This window comes from Gigantopelta aegis, chromosome 10 (genome assembly GCF_016097555.1).
Source record: "Gigantopelta aegis isolate Gae_Host chromosome 10, Gae_host_genome, whole genome shotgun sequence".
NCBI lineage: Eukaryota > Metazoa > Mollusca > Gastropoda > Neomphalida > Peltospiridae > Gigantopelta > Gigantopelta aegis.
This window is the reverse complement of record NC_054708.1, coordinates 29,653,621-29,675,007: the sequence shown is the minus strand read 5'-3', so window position 1 is coordinate 29,675,007 and position 21,387 is coordinate 29,653,621. Positions and strand designations below refer to the sequence as shown.

General features: G+C 33.5%; 1 protein-coding gene across 1 annotated transcript in view; it reads right to left on the bottom strand.

The window, feature by feature from the left end:
• Positions 1–21,387, bottom strand: part of LOC121383001 (protein SCAI-like) — a 62,019-nt gene that overhangs the window by 27,145 nt on the left and 13,487 nt on the right. Inside the window, exons 2-4 of the mRNA XM_041512724.1 lie at positions 17,356–17,451; positions 15,774–15,860; positions 14,056–14,154 (exon numbers count right to left, since the gene is read on the bottom strand). Coding sequence (XP_041368658.1) covers positions 14,056–14,154; positions 15,774–15,860; positions 17,356–17,451 — 282 coding nt within the window. The remainder of the gene's footprint in view (positions 1–14,055; positions 14,155–15,773; positions 15,861–17,355; positions 17,452–21,387) is intronic.

Below are 21,387 nucleotides of genomic sequence, written 5' to 3'. Positions count from 1 at the left end.
CGTGTTGAAATCACATATACCCTTACGGAAATAACTTATACAAACTTATAAGTGGAATATACTTTACTTATACGCCACTTATAAGTGGCCTATAAGTTACCCATATATTGGTATAAGTGAAGTATCAGTGTGTATAAGTATAAGTGAAAAGAATGGTTAACTGATACATCACTGATACTCCACATATATTTCACCTATAAGTGGTTTATCAGTGGTATAAGTGAACTGGAATTAAGACATTTTTTGTTTGTTTCTATAAGTGAAATATAAGTAAACTATTAGTTTGGAGATAGTCCTTTTTGCAAAGGAAATGATGTGTTCCAAATGAACGGGAAAAAAACTAAGTCCAAAACATTTTCATGGTTATTTTTTAAAAATTCATAACTTCTCACAGGATTTATCAAATTCATTGGGAACAGTGGCTAAACAACCAAACATACATGTAACAGAATTTGATAGTATTTCCAATAATAATTTTTAAAATTATTAATATTAATATTAATACACATGATGCTATATGATTATAATTATCCCATGCTACCTCCCCACTTAAATAGACCCTCCAGACTCACCACCTGTCACAATAAATATCTGTAAAATTATAGCTGTAGGGCAGAGGGGTGTAGATGGGGGTGGGGGTGAGCTCCATTTCAATGTTTATTACAGTATGGATTTATTTTATCTATTAATAGTAATTTGTATTTACATATAAAAAAAAGTTAATTAACTTTAAAAAAGAAAGAAAAACAAAGACAACAACAATGACATCAAGAATTCAGATGGAACAAGGGATTATTATGAGAGGTGCAAAATCCTGAGATTAATAGCCTTGCCATGGTGCAACTTCAAAAGGACTTAATTCAGATACCACTGTGTGGGTCTCCAGTCAGTAGGAGGAAACTACAGAAAAAAACCCAAAATGGCGGCACCTGGACATTTTCTTTGTGCACATGTGTTTTGTTAAGACTATACCTCATGTCCGTGGAACAAGTCTATCATACAGGAAAACTAATTTGGTAAGTATATGACTACATGTAGCACCTATTTTTTAATTTTAACACTTCATGTTTTTCATTTAAAAACCATGCATTACAATCATTGTTGGATTTTCAAATAGACAAAATGGCGGCATTCCTTTGTCTGATAAATTCTTTTCATTTATGTTAATGCATGTGCATAGACATTTCATTTAGTGAATACAACTATAGTTCAAACTATAGTGCTGATTATAGTTATTTTGTCACATAAAGGTTTGGTGTTGTTGTTTACATTTAAATATTATAAGTAATTAGTAGTAATTAATTAAAATATACTTGTGGTTTCCCCCTGTTACCAACAAACATGATTTTTCTTTCTTTTTTTATGTCAAGGCAAATTTTAAAGTTTTTAAATCCATATGATCAATTAATAGCTTGGAAGTATTAATAAGTTATAATTTTTAATCAATATAATTTTTATCATTGTGACTATAGGAGCAATGGAGGAACATTTGTGCCATTGTACATTAAAACAGTTTATGTGATAAAGCCAACTTGAAAAGCATCATATATATATATATATATATATATGTATTTTGATTAAATGAACTAAAATAATTTATGTAATGTTCATCAACTTCTGCAATTCACAAACACTGGAAGTCTTTAGATATCACCTTACAAAGGGATTACACAGCTCCACTAATTGGGGCAATAAAATGTCTATAGGAGAATGGGAGATGTCACCTGATCACTTTGTACCTCTCTTATCAAAAGGATGTGTATCTCTACTTCTAGCAGACTGGGAGTAATTAATTTACTTCACACAGTTCTAATTAAAAGCCCAAGGGAAATGGGGGCAGTTGTAATGACTGACATTTTAAACAGTAACATGAAACATATTTGTTAGCTTTTATGTTTGCTTAATACACATATTAATTTTTTATAAGCCCAATCATTGCATGTTAATATCATTTACATTAAAACTGTTCTAAAGTCAGAATACCTAGTGTTTGTTCAGAAAAAAATAAAGATGCTACAGAGAACACCAAAAGAAAAACCTAGAGTCATCATATTTTTTTTACAAAATGCAAAATTAAAATGGATGTTTTCATTTATTCACCAGTTATAATATATCTCCAGATACATACATGTTGTAATGATTCATGTACTGAACAAATCAGTCTGACTGATGTTTTATTAAAGTTGATCATCCAGCTTTAATATCCTCAACATGTACATACAAATACATGAAACTTATGGAAACATAATCAGTTGAATCAGAGAAATTTATAAACAGTTATTACTTATTTGCATGATTCTTTCTAGTAGTTTCCAGAACTTAAGAGTTTAAAAATATATGTATATACATGTGTATTTTATTTTCTGGTTTCTTCTTAATTAAAATTAAAGTTCAACATTGAATATTTCAAAGTCTGTTTTAATACAAAAATTAATGTTTATTCTACAGATTTGATTAAATATTTTTTTAAACTATTATTTTTTAGAAGTAAAATTGAAAATTTAACTGAAAGTTAGTTTTTTTCCTGAAGTTTTGATTCCCCACATCTGAAACTTGGTAGGCTGTGATTCTCTAACTTAGTCTTTAAAAACTAATAGAAAGAACTAAATGTTTACATTAAACAATTGCTAATTACATAACAGATCTATTCAGACTATATGAAATATTTTTTTTCTTTGCAGAATCCCATCTGAATGTTGGATGACATATATCAAGATGGCACTGAACAAGACATAACTGAAAAAAAGGGATGTGAGAGAATCCAATCTAACATTTAAAAATAAATATTCATTTATATTATTTATAAAATATTTCTTTGCATATACTGTTCAGATATACATGTATTAGTGGGTCACTTCGGGAAGAATGAAACACCACTTTGTTAATAGACTATTGTGCTTCAATTTTTATGTCTTGCTGACAGTTTACAGATATGGTGTGGAAGTGCTGTCATACTGTACTGGTGACATAAGAATAATAACTTTTTCAAACAATTATATGAATTAAATGGGTCATGGGAATTCCCATGGTATTCATGGATTTTGAACCTGTTGTTTCACTCTTCTTTTTTCTTTTCTTTTTCTTTTTCTTGACAAAACATTTGTTACCAGTTGGTAGCTTGACCAAAATTAGTGTCCATTTCTGTGGGTGGAGATAGGGTCAGTCGCATTAATACAAAAATTACCTAAGAATATTGAAATTTGGTCTCCAGAGACAGATTGCTGCCTAATTTCATTTGTTTAATGATGTCACCAGAGTACTGATTAGTTCATCACTGGCTACTGGATGTAAACAATTAAATTGATAATTAATTCTGACCCATAGTATTCAGAGGAAGCTCTCTACATGTTTCAAAAGCAGCAAGTCATCTTTTATATGATCTTACCTCAGACAGGACAGAACATACCACAACCTTTGATATTCACTTATATTTCACTTATACTTCACTTATACAGCGTTTTTATAAAATATCAGTGAATCACTTATACTTCACTTATACAGCAATGTTTGTAAATATCAGTGAATCACTTATACTTCACCTATACTTTACTTATACAACAGTTTCTGTTAAATATCAGTGAATGACTTATACTTCACTTATAGTGGGGGTTTTTAAAAATATCAGTGAATCACTTATACTTCACTTATATTTCACTTATACAGCATTTTTTTTAAAATATCAGTGAATCACTTATACTTCACTATACAGCAATATTTGTAAATATCAGTGAATCACTTATACTTCACCTATACTTTACTTATACAGCAGTTTGTGTTAAATATCAGTGAATCACTTATACTTCACTTATACCTGGTACTTCACTTATAAGTCACTTATATATATCTAACACTTCTGTTAAATATAAGCGAATGACTTACACTTCACTTATATATATGGTTAACGCTTCACTTATAGGTCACATATACTTTGTATAAGTGATACCTCATTTGCATACAAAATCCTAATCATTTACTTATAAGTCACTTATACTTGAAAAGTATTAACGACTTATACTTCACTTATAAGTGAAAAATATAAGTCATTTCGGTAAGGGTATAGAGGATTCATCATGAGTATTTTTTAATATGGAAAATATCAACCGAGTCTATACTAATCGGTATTTGTCGAGGCTACACTGTATCTCTTATAACTGGACTTTCTTATTTGGTTTCAAGGGTGTCCTGTTTAGAAACAGGTGGTCTCTACTATAGAGTACAAAAGCAGCAGAAATTACATGTACATGTACCTGTCATAGACAGAACTCTCTGGCGAAGTTGTAGGTTGTACCCACGACAGACATGCTTGAACAGTTCTCTGATGGAAGCATGCCAAAAATTACCCACACACCCATATTTGTCCAGCAAAATATATCACTTCAGCTTATTATTATATAATCTTTAAAAAAAATATATACTGTGAACCTGAGCTTTAAATTTGAATTTTAAAAAGTAATTATCGTAACTTTACTTCCATGGCAACACATTTCAGACTATTAGTAATGAGGCTTTTTTTTCTACGACCAAAATTAAATGCATACATTTATATAAGAATTTTTTATCAAGCAAATGTTCTCTTTTTTTTTCAATACTTTTCCAGGGAAGCATGTCTTAACTCGTCATAAATTTCGCTAGGCAAAGTTTAGCCCCCCACTCTCTTCTAAAATGTATGCACAAGCGCCTGGACACACCATATTTAGTTAAAATACACAGACATCTGCTTCTAGCATCCTTTCCATGACCTGTTTTATGTAATGATGTCTCAGCTGGCGTAATGACGTCATTTTCTGAGGTTTATTGAAGGATAACATTCAGTTTTTCTTTGACATCGTTCAATCAGAATTGAGGAAATCATATAAATGCGAACATTTTGTAATTATACCAGTGTATACAATTCAGTGTTTCTATATTTATTGGTTTTGGTCATGTTCGCTCAAACTGGCTTTTACATGTACTTTACAATACATTTAAATGCATATTTGTATCAATGGAAAAATATACAATGTATACTGTAAAACCATTAAATATTGCATCATGAAAGTATTGCAAGATGTCAACAGTTGCCCAAGCTGTGTCATACAAATTACTGCGATGTCAGCTGTTGCATACATTAAATGTATTATGATGTTAGCTGTTACTTAAAGGTAGCAAACATAATTAGCATGCTCCACACATATTTTTTTTTATTGCTTTCAGAGTTGAACTGAATGCTTACAAGCTGTGTCTGATGTGCTGTTTCAGTTAACTGGAATTAGCTTATTGGCTACATGTTTGTAAATTTTGAAATATTACAGAAAGTTTACTGAGTGATACATGTATACATGTTGGCATTACAATTATGTCTGCTGACTTAAAAATCAGTGTAATGAAACCCATCCATGGTTGGTGGATTATATCAGGGCACAATATTTCACGCGAACCGCCGTTCTGTTCGCGTGTCAGTTATACAAAATTAAATTTATGCGAATTTAAATCGGTTACGTCGTGACCTGTAGACGTTCAGAAATTAAAACTTGCAGACTTCACGATTACATTAAGTTTATTCATGCAGACATACTACTAGTATTCCGACAAATGTTTTAGACTGATTTTTAAATACTTGATGCGCCGTAAATCAGTAGACAACGGTATATTGCAACGGTTGTAACTTGCGACCAAAGGCTCAGTATAGAGTCGAGCCAAAAGTTTTAAAGAAATGTGCACGGACCGCTAAGGCACCTAAATTATCTGCTGCTATTCTATCTCTAAAGGAATATATGTAGACATAATACTGGATTGCCTATAATTTTACAAAGGTTGAAAATGCAAAAATGTCACAAATACTAACATCGCATAATGAGCTTTAAATAACAAACATTTGGAACGTCACTGTAGTATAGAAGTACCAGCGATAAAGTGAAAGTAGCATCGCCACCGCAAAATGTCAGTGTCAGATTGTGTTCTTTCTTTTTATGTTATTATAAGATTTATTTTTATTAATCTAATCATGCACCAATAAGTAGCCTGTTTTATACATGTAGTTCAGAGGAACTGGACATTTGTTGTTTGGGTTTTTGGTGGGGTTTTTTTTTAATCTGCTATATACTAAATTTTACATATCAGTGACAAATGGTAGCCTTTATTTGTTATTTATGAAACAAAATTATTAGTCTAATCATGCACCAGGGAATGGGCATTTTTCCTCCAAATGTATCTTATTTTGTTTCAGTACTGGGCTGATATTTAGTCCTTTTACAATAGTATTAACTTCCGCAAGCTGCACAGAGGTTCTAGAATACGGTCACCTGATGCCCAAGGACAGTGGTTTTTAGATTCGGGCAACTAAAAATTACTTTTTGCGATCCCGATGGCAAGTGGTGAATAATAATAATAATAATAATAGTAATAATAATAATAATAATAATAAATCTACAACGCTACGATCGTACGAAAACAAAAGAAACATCTACAAGTCACTTCTTTCAATTTGTAAGCATTAAAGAAACTGTTTCATAAAACGTTTTCTTTTGTATTTTGTTTTAACTTTATGTTTGAGCTAAAAATTATGTATTTAAAATATAATTTCAACGTAACTTTGAGGTACATGTAACTGATCAGGTAATCCACAGGTTATGCAAATATAATTCACGTAACCGAACAATTGGTTACCTAGGTAAAAACCACGTGAACCTATTTCCGGTTACCTCAGATTTCAAAATATTGTCCCGTTATATTCTATATTAGACAACTGTCAAAAGACAAAGGAATAATAATGCGAGGCTGGTTTTTAAGTGTCTTGCTTGCTCTCAACCCCTGCAATTGTACACGGCAATCAGCAATGGTTTGGACAGGGTTTTTTCCCCGTAGATATTTTGTTAATTGCAGGATTGGCTCTGATCTGAACATAAGCCAGTTATGTGTGGCTACCGGCCTCGGCCGTGTCGTGGTTAAACCATCGGACATAAGGCTAATAGGTACAGGGTTCACAGCCCAGTACCGGCTCCCACCCATAGCGAGTTTTAACAGCTCAATGGGTAGGTGTAAGACCACTACACCTTCTTCTCTCTCACTAACCACTAACAATTAACAACCAACCTACTGTCCATGACAGATAGCCCAGATAGCGGAGGTGTGTGCCCAGGACAACATACTTGAACCTTAATTGAATAAGTTGAAATGAAACAAAAATATGTGTGGCTAACTTTTGTGGGTTTTGCTTGATAGACGAGGTTGATACTATACATGAGTAGCCAATTCTATTTATCCTATAACACTTTCAAAATAACATTTTAATTCAATATTTATTAAATCACAGTTTTGAAGTTGCCTCCATCGGTAGTTTAACGTCATCATGATTAGCATGAATGTACTTTGACGCTATACACTCTAACTAAATCTTATGAAAATGTTACACTCAGTTATATAAGTCTTGTTGTCTTGGAAACAAACGTCCCACTGACAGCAAAACATTATTAACCGTGTTAATAATGGTAAATATCAAATGGGTTTATGACATGGATTTTACGGGTAAGTTATAACTTATAAGATAAAATGTAGTACTACAAACATTGAGTATACATGTAGGATGACCAGAAACACACTGGACATACAGACCTTGATATTCTAAACAAGAAAACGTAATTACATGTACATTAACATGTATGTAATTTTAATGATTTAAAAATACAAAGCCCTGTTTGCCTCTAACACTTTACAATGGAAGCTTACAGGGACATACCCTAGTTTCAACTCGTGAAAATTAACACTAAGTTCACATTAATCTACAAACCTGTATCACAACGAAACATGAGTCTGTGACTTTGAAATGGTGAAATACCCTCTAAAAATAGACTAAAACTGGACTCCATAGCTGTTACTTCTCAGACGCACATGCGTTTTTAAAAATATGAGAAATGCATTTTGTGGTATTAAAAATACCAGGATGACCAAAAACACTTCAAATGTACGGAAATAGATAATCTAAACAATAAAATCTAAGTAAAGTATGATTTCAGTTATCAAAAATGGTTCTAATAGTAAAAGATATGCGTTAGTGTTTAAAAACTAGGGTATGTCCTTTTAAGTTAGGACAGTTTTTTAGTAATATAAATGTATACAAAGCCCTGTTTGAATAAAACATACATTGTATTACAATGGAAACTACATGTTAGTCAGAGCACTCGCCAAATTCAAATTTTAATAAAAATTGGCAAATTTTATTTTAATTTGTCAAATAAATTTCATGCAATAATTGTTATTTGATTAGAAAATAACTGAGGTTTTGCAATTTAGTTTAAAGTGATGATTTGACGAAATTGTCTGATCACTCAGAGCTAACACTGGCAGTCTTTTAAAAATATAAATGTGTACTAGTTAACAACATAATGGAGAAACAAAACAATTTAATTCAAATAATAATTATGTACATAATATTACATATAGTATGTATAAAATGCCTGGGGGCCGTTCAACAAATACATGTACATGTTCACAACACAAAATCTGGCATTTAAATTTTGTTTATACCCCCCCCCCCCCCCCCATGTAAAAAATTTCTGACACTAAGACCATCCCCATCTCGTAAATTATGCAATGCTCACGAATACGTCCACCCCACTTTACCTGTCCTTAAGAAATAATTTGACCGATACTATTTTATATGCTTGATTGGTTTTGGTGATGAATGCCAGATAGAAAACAATTTATTAAAGAACAAAACAGCAACATCTTGCTGCTTTTACTTCATAAATAAAAAGCGACATATGTTTCGAAAATGTTATGTAATAGTTGACAAACACAACCCTCGCTCTCCCATAACATTTCCATGACCACCCACCCCTGGGAATTAAATAGATGTTGAACAGCCCCTTGAGATGCTACACAATCAAGTAACTGAAGGTCACAAAGAGTTCAATATTGCTATGACCACTGCCTGGAACCGACACCAGATATTTATCACCTGTTCTTGGAAATACCATTCACAGACAGAGTTGAAGAGAGTACAGAAATGCCACAACCAAGGAACAGTGAGATATAATAAGTACAAAGTTAAGACACATCAACCACATCATCAACCAAACAGTTCCAAACAGATCCTAAATTTTATTTTGTCGGTTTAGAAAATGTATCATGTCCCCACTGGCTTTCAAAGCCAGGATGATCTTTAGTCATTAAAAAACTGACCAACCAAATCCACCTAAAATATATAATTATGATGAAGGGGATACACTATATTCTTGCCCATTGGACTGAATTAGCCAGCTTTTGCATAGTGCTAGATAAATCTGTCTAGCACCCCGTTGCTGGATGATTTCTACATACGCATGACATCATAACTCCTGTTTTACTACGATTGACGTCATAACTCATGTTTTTCAGAGTTCTGTTTGCCATTTCACATTGTATCATTGTTTTAAAAATATTTAAACAAATTAATATTTTCAACTTTATATTTATTGGTAAGTTGTTAAATTTTTTATGTCACTGCATAAGGTAGACTATATTTTTCTGTGTATGATTAAATGAGTTCGTAGGTGAAATGTTTATGAATCATTCTACCATAAACAAACTGTAGCTTATAAAATTAATGTTTTGTTACTGTAATTAAATGGGCAAGAAAAAGAATCAATCACCGTTGTGAGGTGTACATAAGGCAATTGCAGTACTGAGGACAAAATGTTTGTGTAAGGGCTGCGGTAAACCTTGGCCCTCACAAAAAACATTTTGTCCCTTGGGTTGGAACTGCCATATCTACATGTATACAACAGTACCTCACAACGGTGATAGATTGTATTAATATATGTATAGAGTGAATTCACAATTTTTTTTAGACGTTTTAGTAAGCATGATTGTGATCATCATGATGTAAATTGAAAATCATATTTAATAAAAACATATGGAAAGGTCTGCCACATGTATGTATACTAATTAATTCACATGGGGCTTTCTATTATAAAGTAAGCACAGATGTATAAATATCTATCAACACTACAATGTAATGTATACATGTACATGTAATTAGGTATGGGGGGGGGGGGGGCGGGATTTAGCTCAGTCCGTTGAGTGCTAACTTGAGGTGCTTGCGTCACAGGATCGAACCACCTCGGTGGATCCATCCAGCTGATTGGTTTTTTTCTCGTTCCAACCAGTGCACCACAACTGGGCAAAAGCCGTCGTATATGCTTTCCTGTCTGTGGGAAAGTGCATATAAAAGATCCCTTGCTGCATTAGAAAAAATGTAGTGGGTTTCCTCTGATGACTACGAGTCAGAATTACCAAATGTTTGGACATCCAATAGCCGATAATTAATTAATCAATGTGCTCCATTGGTGTCGTTAAACAAAACAAACTTTTTGTATTTGGGTTTACAATGTACTTTTGATTAGTTATATGCAGCTAATAAAGGAACACAGGGCCCATTGTTCATACTTATTTTCTCTGTCAAACATTATAATTACAGGTACACGACATTGTGCCGGCCTTGACCTTAACTTTTTTCAGTGGTAGCCAAATGGGCTACCAGGTTATAAAATCTGGTAGTCCCCAGTAAAAATGGGTAGCCCCATAAATTTAATACTTGAAAAAAATGCAGAGTAACTGGACGTGTATAACAAATATATAGTAGCCCGGTGGACTACCAGGTTTAAACATCTGGTAGACCGAGCAAACATTTGGTAGCCAAAATACCCTGGGCAACCGCTAAGGTCGAGCCCTCTGTTATTCACCTATTTATAAAATCCTAATATTAAAGGGACATTCCTGAGTTTGCTGCACTGTAAGATATTTCCGACTAATAAAACAGTTCTACGATTAAGCATACAAATTAAATCTATTTTCTTGTTTAGAATATTACTGTCTATATATTCAATGTGTTTCTGGTCATCTTAATATTTGTAACAAGCCCAAACTGAATTTTGTCTTCAAATAATTTCGTACATGTATACGAAGAAAGATAATAATTTAGGAAATAAAATGAAATTTTACCTAGTACAAATATTATAATGATCAGAAACACGTTTAATATACAGCCATTAACATTTTATGCAGAAAAATATATTTCATATGTAATTACAATTGTTAAAAAGTCTCTGTTAGTCGATAACATCTTAAAACTTGTAGAAAACTCAGGAATGTCCCTTTAATGCATATGAAAATAATGTTAATAGGATCTTTAATATGCATTTCTCAAAATTTCAGAGAGAACAGCACATACATGTACCCCATCCTTTGACAGAGCAATCTAGATGCAATGAGGAGGGTATATCCAATTCTCTCAATAGAGAGATCACATCCAATTTGTTCCACTTTCAAATATTTGAACCAACTTATCATTGTCACTTTGTTTGAAAAGGTCACATTTTTTCAAAATCTCATAAATTATCTTTAACCATGGATGTACACAAAATGACAATATACAGGAAGATTGACAAAAGCTACATGTATATAAAGTCTTTGGTTGTTGGAGATGACATGAACATGCAGAGAAATGGGTAAGACAATGTTTAGGATGTAGTTCTACTAGATGTACACTATGTTTGAAAGGAATACCACTTAGCGGACTAGACGACAGGAGAGATTGGACGTAGATGGTACTGGAAGCTGTGGACTGGGAACGGAAGGAAGCACCACTGACCAGTTTAGCCATGCATACAGACAACAGGCCTTACAATAAAGCTAGTGCACATGTCGTGTTGTATGTGTGCAGAACAACTGTTATCTATCATATGATTAAACAATTTTTTTTTTAATTATTTTTATTTTTTTTACACTTTTAATGAAGTGTTATCATTTACTACTGGGTATCTATGCCAAAGAATTTAAATAATTTAATATTATTAAAAGTTAAAATTATCCCACAGCTTAACTCATTTTAAATATAAAATATCTAATAACATCAACAAAAAAGGTTTCTAAACCAGGGGCCTACTTCACAAAGCTCTCTTAGGCTCTGCTAGACAACAAAGCATCCTCTTTGTAAGTCTTTTAGCATTGCACTGCGAGATCGCAAAGTTGCAAGAGTTTAGTGAATTAGGCCCCATACCTCCAAAACATTGAGGGGAGTGATGAGGGGAGTGATTAATTGTCAAAGTGAAAACTCCCCTTAAATAGTAAGGTTTGCTAATTAAATACCCCATTTATTATATATATAGTTACATGTGTATGAGGCATCCCGATGATAATCAGTATTTGGTATGTTTCATAACATGATAAAGTACACTGGATTAAGAACTAGTATTGGATTAAATTAATATAGGATTAGAACATCTTCAGGTTAGTATCGAATATATACATGTTAGATCTGTCTGAATTTGCAAACATATCTAACAAACATAATTTACTGTTACATTCACAAGTGGTGTAATACGTTTCGATATTCATATTTTTAATAGTCTAAACTGTACACCATACATTTGCAGTGTGCATGTTAACTCCCACATACAGAAATGTAAGAATGAATTTGGCAGATCTATTTAATAAATAATATTTACCACAAACTAAATTAAATATGTTAATTGTGTGTTAAATGAGCCATTATTAAATTGCACTTTGGTGATTGGAAAAGGTTAAATTATGTAGTGTAACTATTCAAAACAACATCATAAAAACACTAAAGGAACACAATGTTTGAACAACATTGTGAAGGAACAGCACCATAAATATACATTCCCTAGCGTAATTTCTTGCCCACTGGACTGAAATCTCTAATTTCTAATTACGCCTGATGACATAACTCATGTTTTACGACGATTGAGGTCATGACTCATATTTTGAAGAATTCTGTTGAATTGCATATTCCCCATGTTGTCATTTCACTTTGGATCATCGTTTTTAAAATATTTAAACAAATTAATATTTTAAAATTTATATTTATGGTTAAGTTGTTACATTTTATGATGTTGCAAACTGTGGACTATATTTTTCCGTACATGATTAAACGAGTTTGTAGGTTAAATGTTTATGAATCATTCTAGAATAAACAAACCGTAGCTTACAAAATTGATGTTTTGTTATTGAAATTAAATGGGCAAGAAAAAGAATCAATCACCATTTTGAGGTATAGATAAGGCAATTCCCACCTTCGGGACAAAATGTTTTTGTAAGGGCCTCGGTAAATCTCAGCCCTCACATAAAAACATTTTGTCCCTCGGGTTGGAATTGCCGTACAATGGTAATAGATTCTAATAATACATGGTTAAACAGAAATTTGCACACACGTTGACACTGGCACATATCAGCATTAGAAGGCCTGCACACCAATCGTCACTAGTTAATAGTGTTACATCACAACAAAACTGACCTGTCCTGGCAAACCATTACTAGAGACTTTCCTATATCATGTAGCATACTGTTAAGCAAAACAAAACTTTCAGCATTTGTAAAATACTTTTTAAAAATATAATACGCAGAATGCTTATTTGATTTTGATTTTGTCTTCAAAAAGCTGATTAATTACTTCCAAGACTAAAATATTAATTAAAAAACCTTTGAAAGGTTAAAAGGCACAGAATTCGTATTGTAATATTAATTAACTGTAAATATGTAATTCAATGAGCTCTAAAATTTATTTGCTTAGAAATTATGAAATCATAAAATATGTTTCAATTTCGGGGAAAAGCAAATTTAAAACAGTTACATCTTATAAAATAAAACCAAAGAATCTGATATAAATTTGATATTTTTACATCTAATTAATAAATTAAATTATACAGGTCTAATGCTGGAATTTAGACCAAAAATACCACTAAAAAATAATGCCAACACAAGAGTGTTCATGTAACACACATTATTAATATGTCCTGTGGAAAATGTTTATTAAAACATGTTGAATCTCTACCTGTTCATGTCGCTGTGCAATGAATTTCACGTTATTAACAGTACTAGTTCTACAAAAATGAAATATGTTGGTTAAAACATTGAATAATTTATGTGTACACACATACACATTCTTTTACAACTGACCATCCATCAGTAATGAGAAGAATTGTACATTGTACACTATTTTTAATAGTGAGAGAACAAAATTGTGATTGACTTTTCCTTAATTTATGGGCTTGCTGCAAAATGAAAATGACGACGTACCTTTCTTCCTTTGTGGCCTTGGAGTAGTACGCCCTCATTCTTATTGCAGAATAAAAGGAAAATGATTCATTGAGATAGTTGGTTTCACTGGTCCTCAGACTGAAAATTAAAACAGAATGCAGGTACAAGTATATCTACAATGTATACTAATAGTAATACACATGTATGAATCTATAGGAAGTTCATTCATCATTGTTAATGTTTGTTTTAAGCACACTGATTAATTGAACGTGGTTATTGGATGTCAAACATTTGGTAATTCAGACGAAGTTAAGTTTGTTTTTGTTAATGAAACAACTAAGCATGTTGGTTTATTAATCATCAGCTATAGGATATCAAACATTTGGTAATTCTGTCAGTCTTAGAGAGGAAACCCACTAAATTTTTCAATTTATAGCAAGGAATCATTTATATGCTCCATCTCAGACAGGATAGCACATACCACGGCATTTGATATACAAGTTGTGGTGCACTGGCTGGAACAAGAAATTGCCTAATGGGTCCACCGACGAGAATCGATCCTAGACCCACTGCGTATCAAGCAAGCACTTTATCACAAAGCTATGTCCCTTCCTTCATTTTCCAAGACCGGCCTCGGTGGCGTCATGGTTAGGCCACCGGTCTACAGGCTGGTAGGTACTGGGTTCGGATCCCAGTCAAGGCATGGGATTTTTAATCCAGATACAGACTCCAAACCCTGAGTGAGTGCTCCACAAGGCTCAATGGGTAGGTGTAAACCACTTGCACCGACCAGTGATCCATAGCTGGTTCAACAAAGGCCATGGTTTGTGCTATCCTGCCTGTGGGAAGCGCAAATAAAAGATCCCTTGCTGCTAATCGGAAAGAGTAGCTCATGTAGTGGCGACAGCAGGTTTCCTCTCAAAATCTGTGTGGCCCTTAACCATACATCTGATGCTATATAACCATAAATAAAATGTGTTGAGTGCGTTGTTAAATAAAACATTTTTTTCATTTTCAAGAAATCCACTATATTTTTTTCACAAGCATTTAGGGATCTTTTATATGACAGAACAGCATTGAGATACCAGACATGGGGTTGGTTGGTTTGAGGAAACACCCAGTGGGTCTGACAAGGTGGTTCGATCTCACAACCTAGGCACCTTGAATGAGTATTAATTTTTATTAACAAACTGGCATGTAAAGCACACATTTGAATTTTAATCAAAGACTTGTGATAAAGAGTAGAATAAAAGCTAAGCAAAGCTATGTACACAATGTAGTTTTTAACAACATATAACAGCAAGTCAGGCTTCTAGAATTTTTATAAAATCCACTAGCCATGGGATCAGTAATTAATTTTTTTTTACTAGCCACAGTTAAAAGTTCACTAGCCCTACTTTACTTTAAATTAATATAATTTTACTAAATAATAGTAATAATCAGATATGTCACCTAAAGAGGGAGAGAGAGCTTAAAAACACTAACATTGGGGGTTGGGGTGGGTGAGGATATTCATATTTACAAAATAGACTTAAGTGCAACATTTGACAAAATAATTTCACTAGCCATTAGGCATGGCAACAGTAGTTATTTACTAGCCCAACACTGAATATCACTAGCCATGGGAGTGGGGCTACCATAATCTAGAAGTCCTGAGCAAGTATTAAAACATTAAACTAAAATCAGTAGTAAAACCTGTGCATCAAGCAGTGGAAAAGAACGATTTTTTATCCATGTTTACAACAGTTTTTACTTACTAGTAGTGGTAGTACAACTGTCCAATTTTGGATGCAATTTCACCAATTTGCCAGCGTTTTAACCCATATTTTCCATCTAGTATTTGCCTGAAATAAAAAATAAAGCATATCAAATCTCATTGACGAGTACACAAACATGCTGAGGAATAAAAGTAATTTATTGAATGTATTTTCATCAGTCTGATACTTTCATAGTGAAATACTGATTATTTTGTGATTTACACCAAGACTATTTCAAAAGTACATTAATATCACCAGACCGATGATGGGTGGGAGAGGTAAAGGTATAAGACTTTGACCTGCTGTAATATTTTTTTAATGCAAATAAAACTAATTTATGTGGGTTTTTTTTTATACAAATGGCATAGTACTGTCAGTACATATCAATATATACATGTATGCAAGTACTGGAAACAGGTTTATTCTCCCATCCCTTGCCATGCAAGACAGGCGTATTCCACGACGTAAGCCCATGCAGAATAAATCGGTCTTGCATGACCACTTCGACTTCTATTGTTTGAGTTGATATTAACATTGGGTGATGTCACGTAAACGGCAAAATAATGCAAGAAATACTTTTTATATTTCATAAAAACAAGGAAACCTGCTGTCATCATGAAATTATACTATCATTTTCGGTTTATACTCTTAGTATGCACCATTTTTGGGTACGATCTTTTTAATGGTTATGATTATTTTATTGTAAGATAATAAAAAAAAATATGTAGGTTTTTCACGTTTTCCCAAAATACTTGTTTTTCATCTACTGGATGGGAGAAAAATAATCATCCATTATGTATCCATGTGGAACAGGGCTATTCCACCCTCGGGTACATAATACGATGTCTGGGACTCGGCAAGCCTCGTCCCTGACAACAAATTATGTACCCTCAGGTGGAATAGCCCTGTCCCACATGGACATATATGAAGGATTCTTTTAATCTCCCACTCCTATGGAATAGATCGTAGAAGAGTCATTAAATAACCAGTAAAATAATGGAATATTATATATTGCAACTGTTTTATTGGACCCACATAAAATTATCCTCTGTATGCTATTAAAGTTAATATATAGTGCTTCACTATGATGGCTTAACAAGGCTCGAAATAAAGGCCTGCAAAAAGCAGTTCATTAATTTTTATGACACCTAACAGGTGAAACAGTACTTCATCTGCAGAAACCACCCTATAAATCACTTTTCAAGAGAAAGATTTACAATGCATGTATGGTTATCTCATCAGCCATTTAGGTCATGATTTTGTTATATTTAAAATCTGTAATGCTCTAAAATACATCTCAGAGATCACATTTGTTTTCACATTATCTCAAACCATCATCTCTGTTTAAAATTAAAATGGCATATTTCTTGTGGCCTGCCATTTAAAAACCAACAACAACCACTGCAATGCTGTGGAGTTATTAATACTCCACGACATTTTTTTGCCTTGGACTATATTCAAGTTGTTTTTCAATGGCATGTTGTTGTTTTTTGCCGTGGAGTTTTTTTTAATTGCAGGGTTGAACAACAGTAGGCCATACTAAGATTATTTCTTATTCTGAGTCCTGTTTAATTACATGTACCTGTGTTGTTGCTGAAATTTCCAGAGTTTTGTGTACACATCAAATGTTCTTCCGAAGTATGACTGCCACTGCTTGTGACCATATTGTGGAAGATCTCTGCAAGTAAAATAATATTTTAAGAAAAGGTGCAAACTCACTTTAATATATATATGTGTGTGTGTGTGTGTGTGTGTGTGTGTGTGTATATACATATATATAAATTATAACTACATAACATTTGTACAATGCACATGTATATTATGAGCCGAAAAAACATGAGGACAAAGGTGACAGTTTAATAAAGGTGGCTATGGATTTTTTTGAGCATTTAAAATTGTAGCTGATGGATGTCTAATATATTTTAACATTTGACTGACAGAAAGAGGGAAACATGCAGTAGTTTGTAGCCAGAGTATGACAAATATTTTGAAAAGTCACTAGCCACAGGGCTAGTGGGTTTGTGAAAAACACTAGCCCACCAAGATAAAGCACTAGCCCAAATTTCTGATCAATTATAACTAGATTTTTATATCATTTTTGTAACATTACACATTTACGAGTATAACAATAAAATAAAACAAACACTTAAATCATGTTGTAACTTTCAGTTTTTTGTCGTGTTGTACGTTTGGTTTTTTGTCAAGTGTGATCCATCGTCATTGTTCCCTTTTCGCTTTTGCCCTCCCTTCGGGGAAAAATAATTGAGCAAACTCATGGTTGGTATCTAAACAACACTATCAAAATAATTAAATTTAAGTGAGGGTACGACAGTATGACATGATGGTTCAGTGTATTTAGTAGTGGGTTATACATTTAGGGCCCTACTACTTATGTCGCCAGGAATGGTGATGCCAACTGCTCAATTACAGGGCAGTATCCCGTGTCAGACCAATATGAAAAGAATATAATGGCGACATCTAATCCGTTGTTAATTGATGAACAAAAAAGGTATCATCTTGTATCGGCAGCTGTATCCAGACCGCTACACGTAATAGGCCAAGCAGAGTCATTGCATGTGCAATTCAAAGCATGACTGGGGTTTACTTGATTGAGATTAACCTGTCGTCGCGATTGGTGATTTCAAAGTTCTTAGCCTAAAACATATGTGCAAGATTAACTACCATGTGACGTGTCCAACCAATCAAAACATGCATGTCATTAGACTTATTTCCTGTGCCAGAAACTTGAAAGGGAAAAGTAAACAATGCATGCTGTAACTGTGGCAATGTAGAGATATCATGTTACTGCAGTTTGCAGACCTAGTTCAAGTGGATTATTATTATATATACTAATTGCGTTGATTATTCGATGACAAACGTCACAATCAAATTTATTAAACGAAATTTCAGCCGAGAGAAAAAGAAAAGAAAAAAACACACGATCGAGCGATAAGGAGGGGTTTTGCGTTTCTCACTAGCCCGAACTTAAAAACCACTAGCCATGGGCGTCGGGCTAGCAGATTTGTCAAACTGTTGTAGCCCTGGTCTTCCCAAGTGAACATGACAACAGGTACATTTATAGTCTTAATAATTCAAATATTTTTAAAGTTTATAGGGCAAGATCTAGCAGGACCAGGTCAACACGCCCCAAACACCAACTCGCTCCATACTGTTTAGTCAACTCGCCCCCCCCCCCCCCCCCCCCCCAAATGTTACCAACTTGCCCCAGTTGCACTTTATTATATTATATTTAAAGAAAACTTAAACTAATGTATTAGATTTGACAAACTAAAACATATTTATTTCACGCCACAAGCGTACGAGACAGGGGTGGGGGCAACTGCTCCCCTCGTGCTGGAGCAAAACTTCAAATTTGGGCAAAAATTAAACAGATATTCAGGCAAAATGTGCTAAACTGAGACCTTTTTACCATGTATTTCCATCATTCTACCCTCAAAATTAGTTGTAATCCATGTAAAAATGCATAGTGATTTGTTTGGAACCCTATATAGCTGTTTGGTAGTTATAATACTAATTAAATAAATGTTGTTTCCAGATTTGGACATTTTCGTTTAATTCGGGCAAAAGCCAGCCTGCCCCACTATGAAAATGAGAGCCTGTACACCTATGTTTCACGCCAGAACATTCAGTTTAAGATACACTATCAAACAGTACATTGTCTTTATTAATAATGAGAGCCTGTACACCTATGTTTCACGCCAGAACATTCAGTGTAAGATACACTATCAAACAGTACATTGTCTTTATTAATAATGAGAGCCTGTACACCTATGTTTCACGCCAGAACATTCAGTGTAAGATACACTATCAAACAGTACATTGTCTTTATTAATAATGAGAGCCTGTACACCTATGTTTCACGCCAGAACATTCAGTTTAAGATACAATATCAAACAGTACATTGTCTTTATTAATAATGAGAGCCTGTACACCTATGTTTCACGCCAGAACATTCAGTGTAAGATACACTATCAAACAGTACATTGTCTTTATTAATAATGAGAGCCTGTACACCTATGTTTCACGCCAGAACATTCAGTGTAAGATACACTATCAAACAGTACATTGTCTTTATTAATAATGAGAGCCTGTACACCTATGTTTCACGCCAGAACATTCAGTGTAAGATACACTATCAAACAGTACATTGTCTTTATTAATAATGAGAGCCTGTACACCTATGTTTCACGCCAGAACATTCAGTGTAAGATACACTATCAAACAGTACATTGTCTTTATTAATAATGAGAGCCTGTACACCTATGTTTCACGCCAGAACATTCAGTGTAAGATACACTATCAAACAGTACATTGTCTTTATTAATAATGAGAGCCTGTACACCTATGTTTCACGCCAGAACATTCAGTGTAAGATACACTATCAAACAGTACATTGTCTTTATTAATAATGAGAGCCTGTACACCTATGTTTCACGCCAGAACATTCAGTGTAAGATACACTATCAAACAGTACATTGTCTTTATTAATAATGAGAGCCTGTACACCTATGTTTCACGCCAGAACATTCAGTTTAAGATACACTATCAAACAGTACATTGTCTTTATTATTAATGAGAGCCTGTACACCTATGTTTCACGCCAGAACATTCAGTTCAAGATACACTATCAAACAGTACATTGTCTTTATTAATAATGAGAGCCTGTACACCTATGTTTCACGCCAGAACATTCAGTGTAAGATACACTATCAAACAGTACATTGTCTTTATTAATAATGAGAGCCTGTACACCTATGTTTCACGCCAGAACATTCAGTGTAAGATACACTATCAAACAGTACATTGTCTTTATTAATAATGAGAGCCTGTACACCTATGTTTCACGCCAGAACATTCAGTGTAAGATACACTATCAAACAGTACATTGTCTTTATTAATAATGAGAGCCTGTACACCTATGTTTCACGCCAGAACATTCAGTGTAAGATACACTATCAAACAGTACATTGTCTTTTTAATAATGAGAGCCTGTACACCTATGTTTCACGCCAGAACATTCAGTGTAAGATACACTATCAAACAGTACATTGTCTTTATTAATAATGAGAGCCTGTACACCTATGTTTCACGCCAGAACATTCAGTGTAAGATACACTATCAAACAGTACATTGTCTTTATTAATAATGAGAGCCTGTACACCTATGTTTCACGCCAGAACATTCAGTGTAAGATACACTATCAAACAGTACATTGTCTTTATTAATAATGAGAGCCTGTACACCTATGTTTCACGCCAGAACATTCAGTGTAAGATACACTATCAAACAGTACATTGTCTTTATTAATAATGAGAGCCTGTACACCTATGTTTCACGCCAGAACATTCAGTGTAAGATACACTATCAAACAGTACATTGTCTTTATTAATAATGAGAGCCTGTACACCTATGTTTCACGCCAGAACATTCAGTGTAAGATACACTATCAAACAGTACATTGTCTTTATTAATAATGAGAGCCTGTACACCTATGTTTCACGCCAGAACATTCAGTGTAAGATACACTATCAAACAGTACATTGTCTTTATTAATAATGAGAGCCTGTACACCTATGTTTCACGCCAGAACATT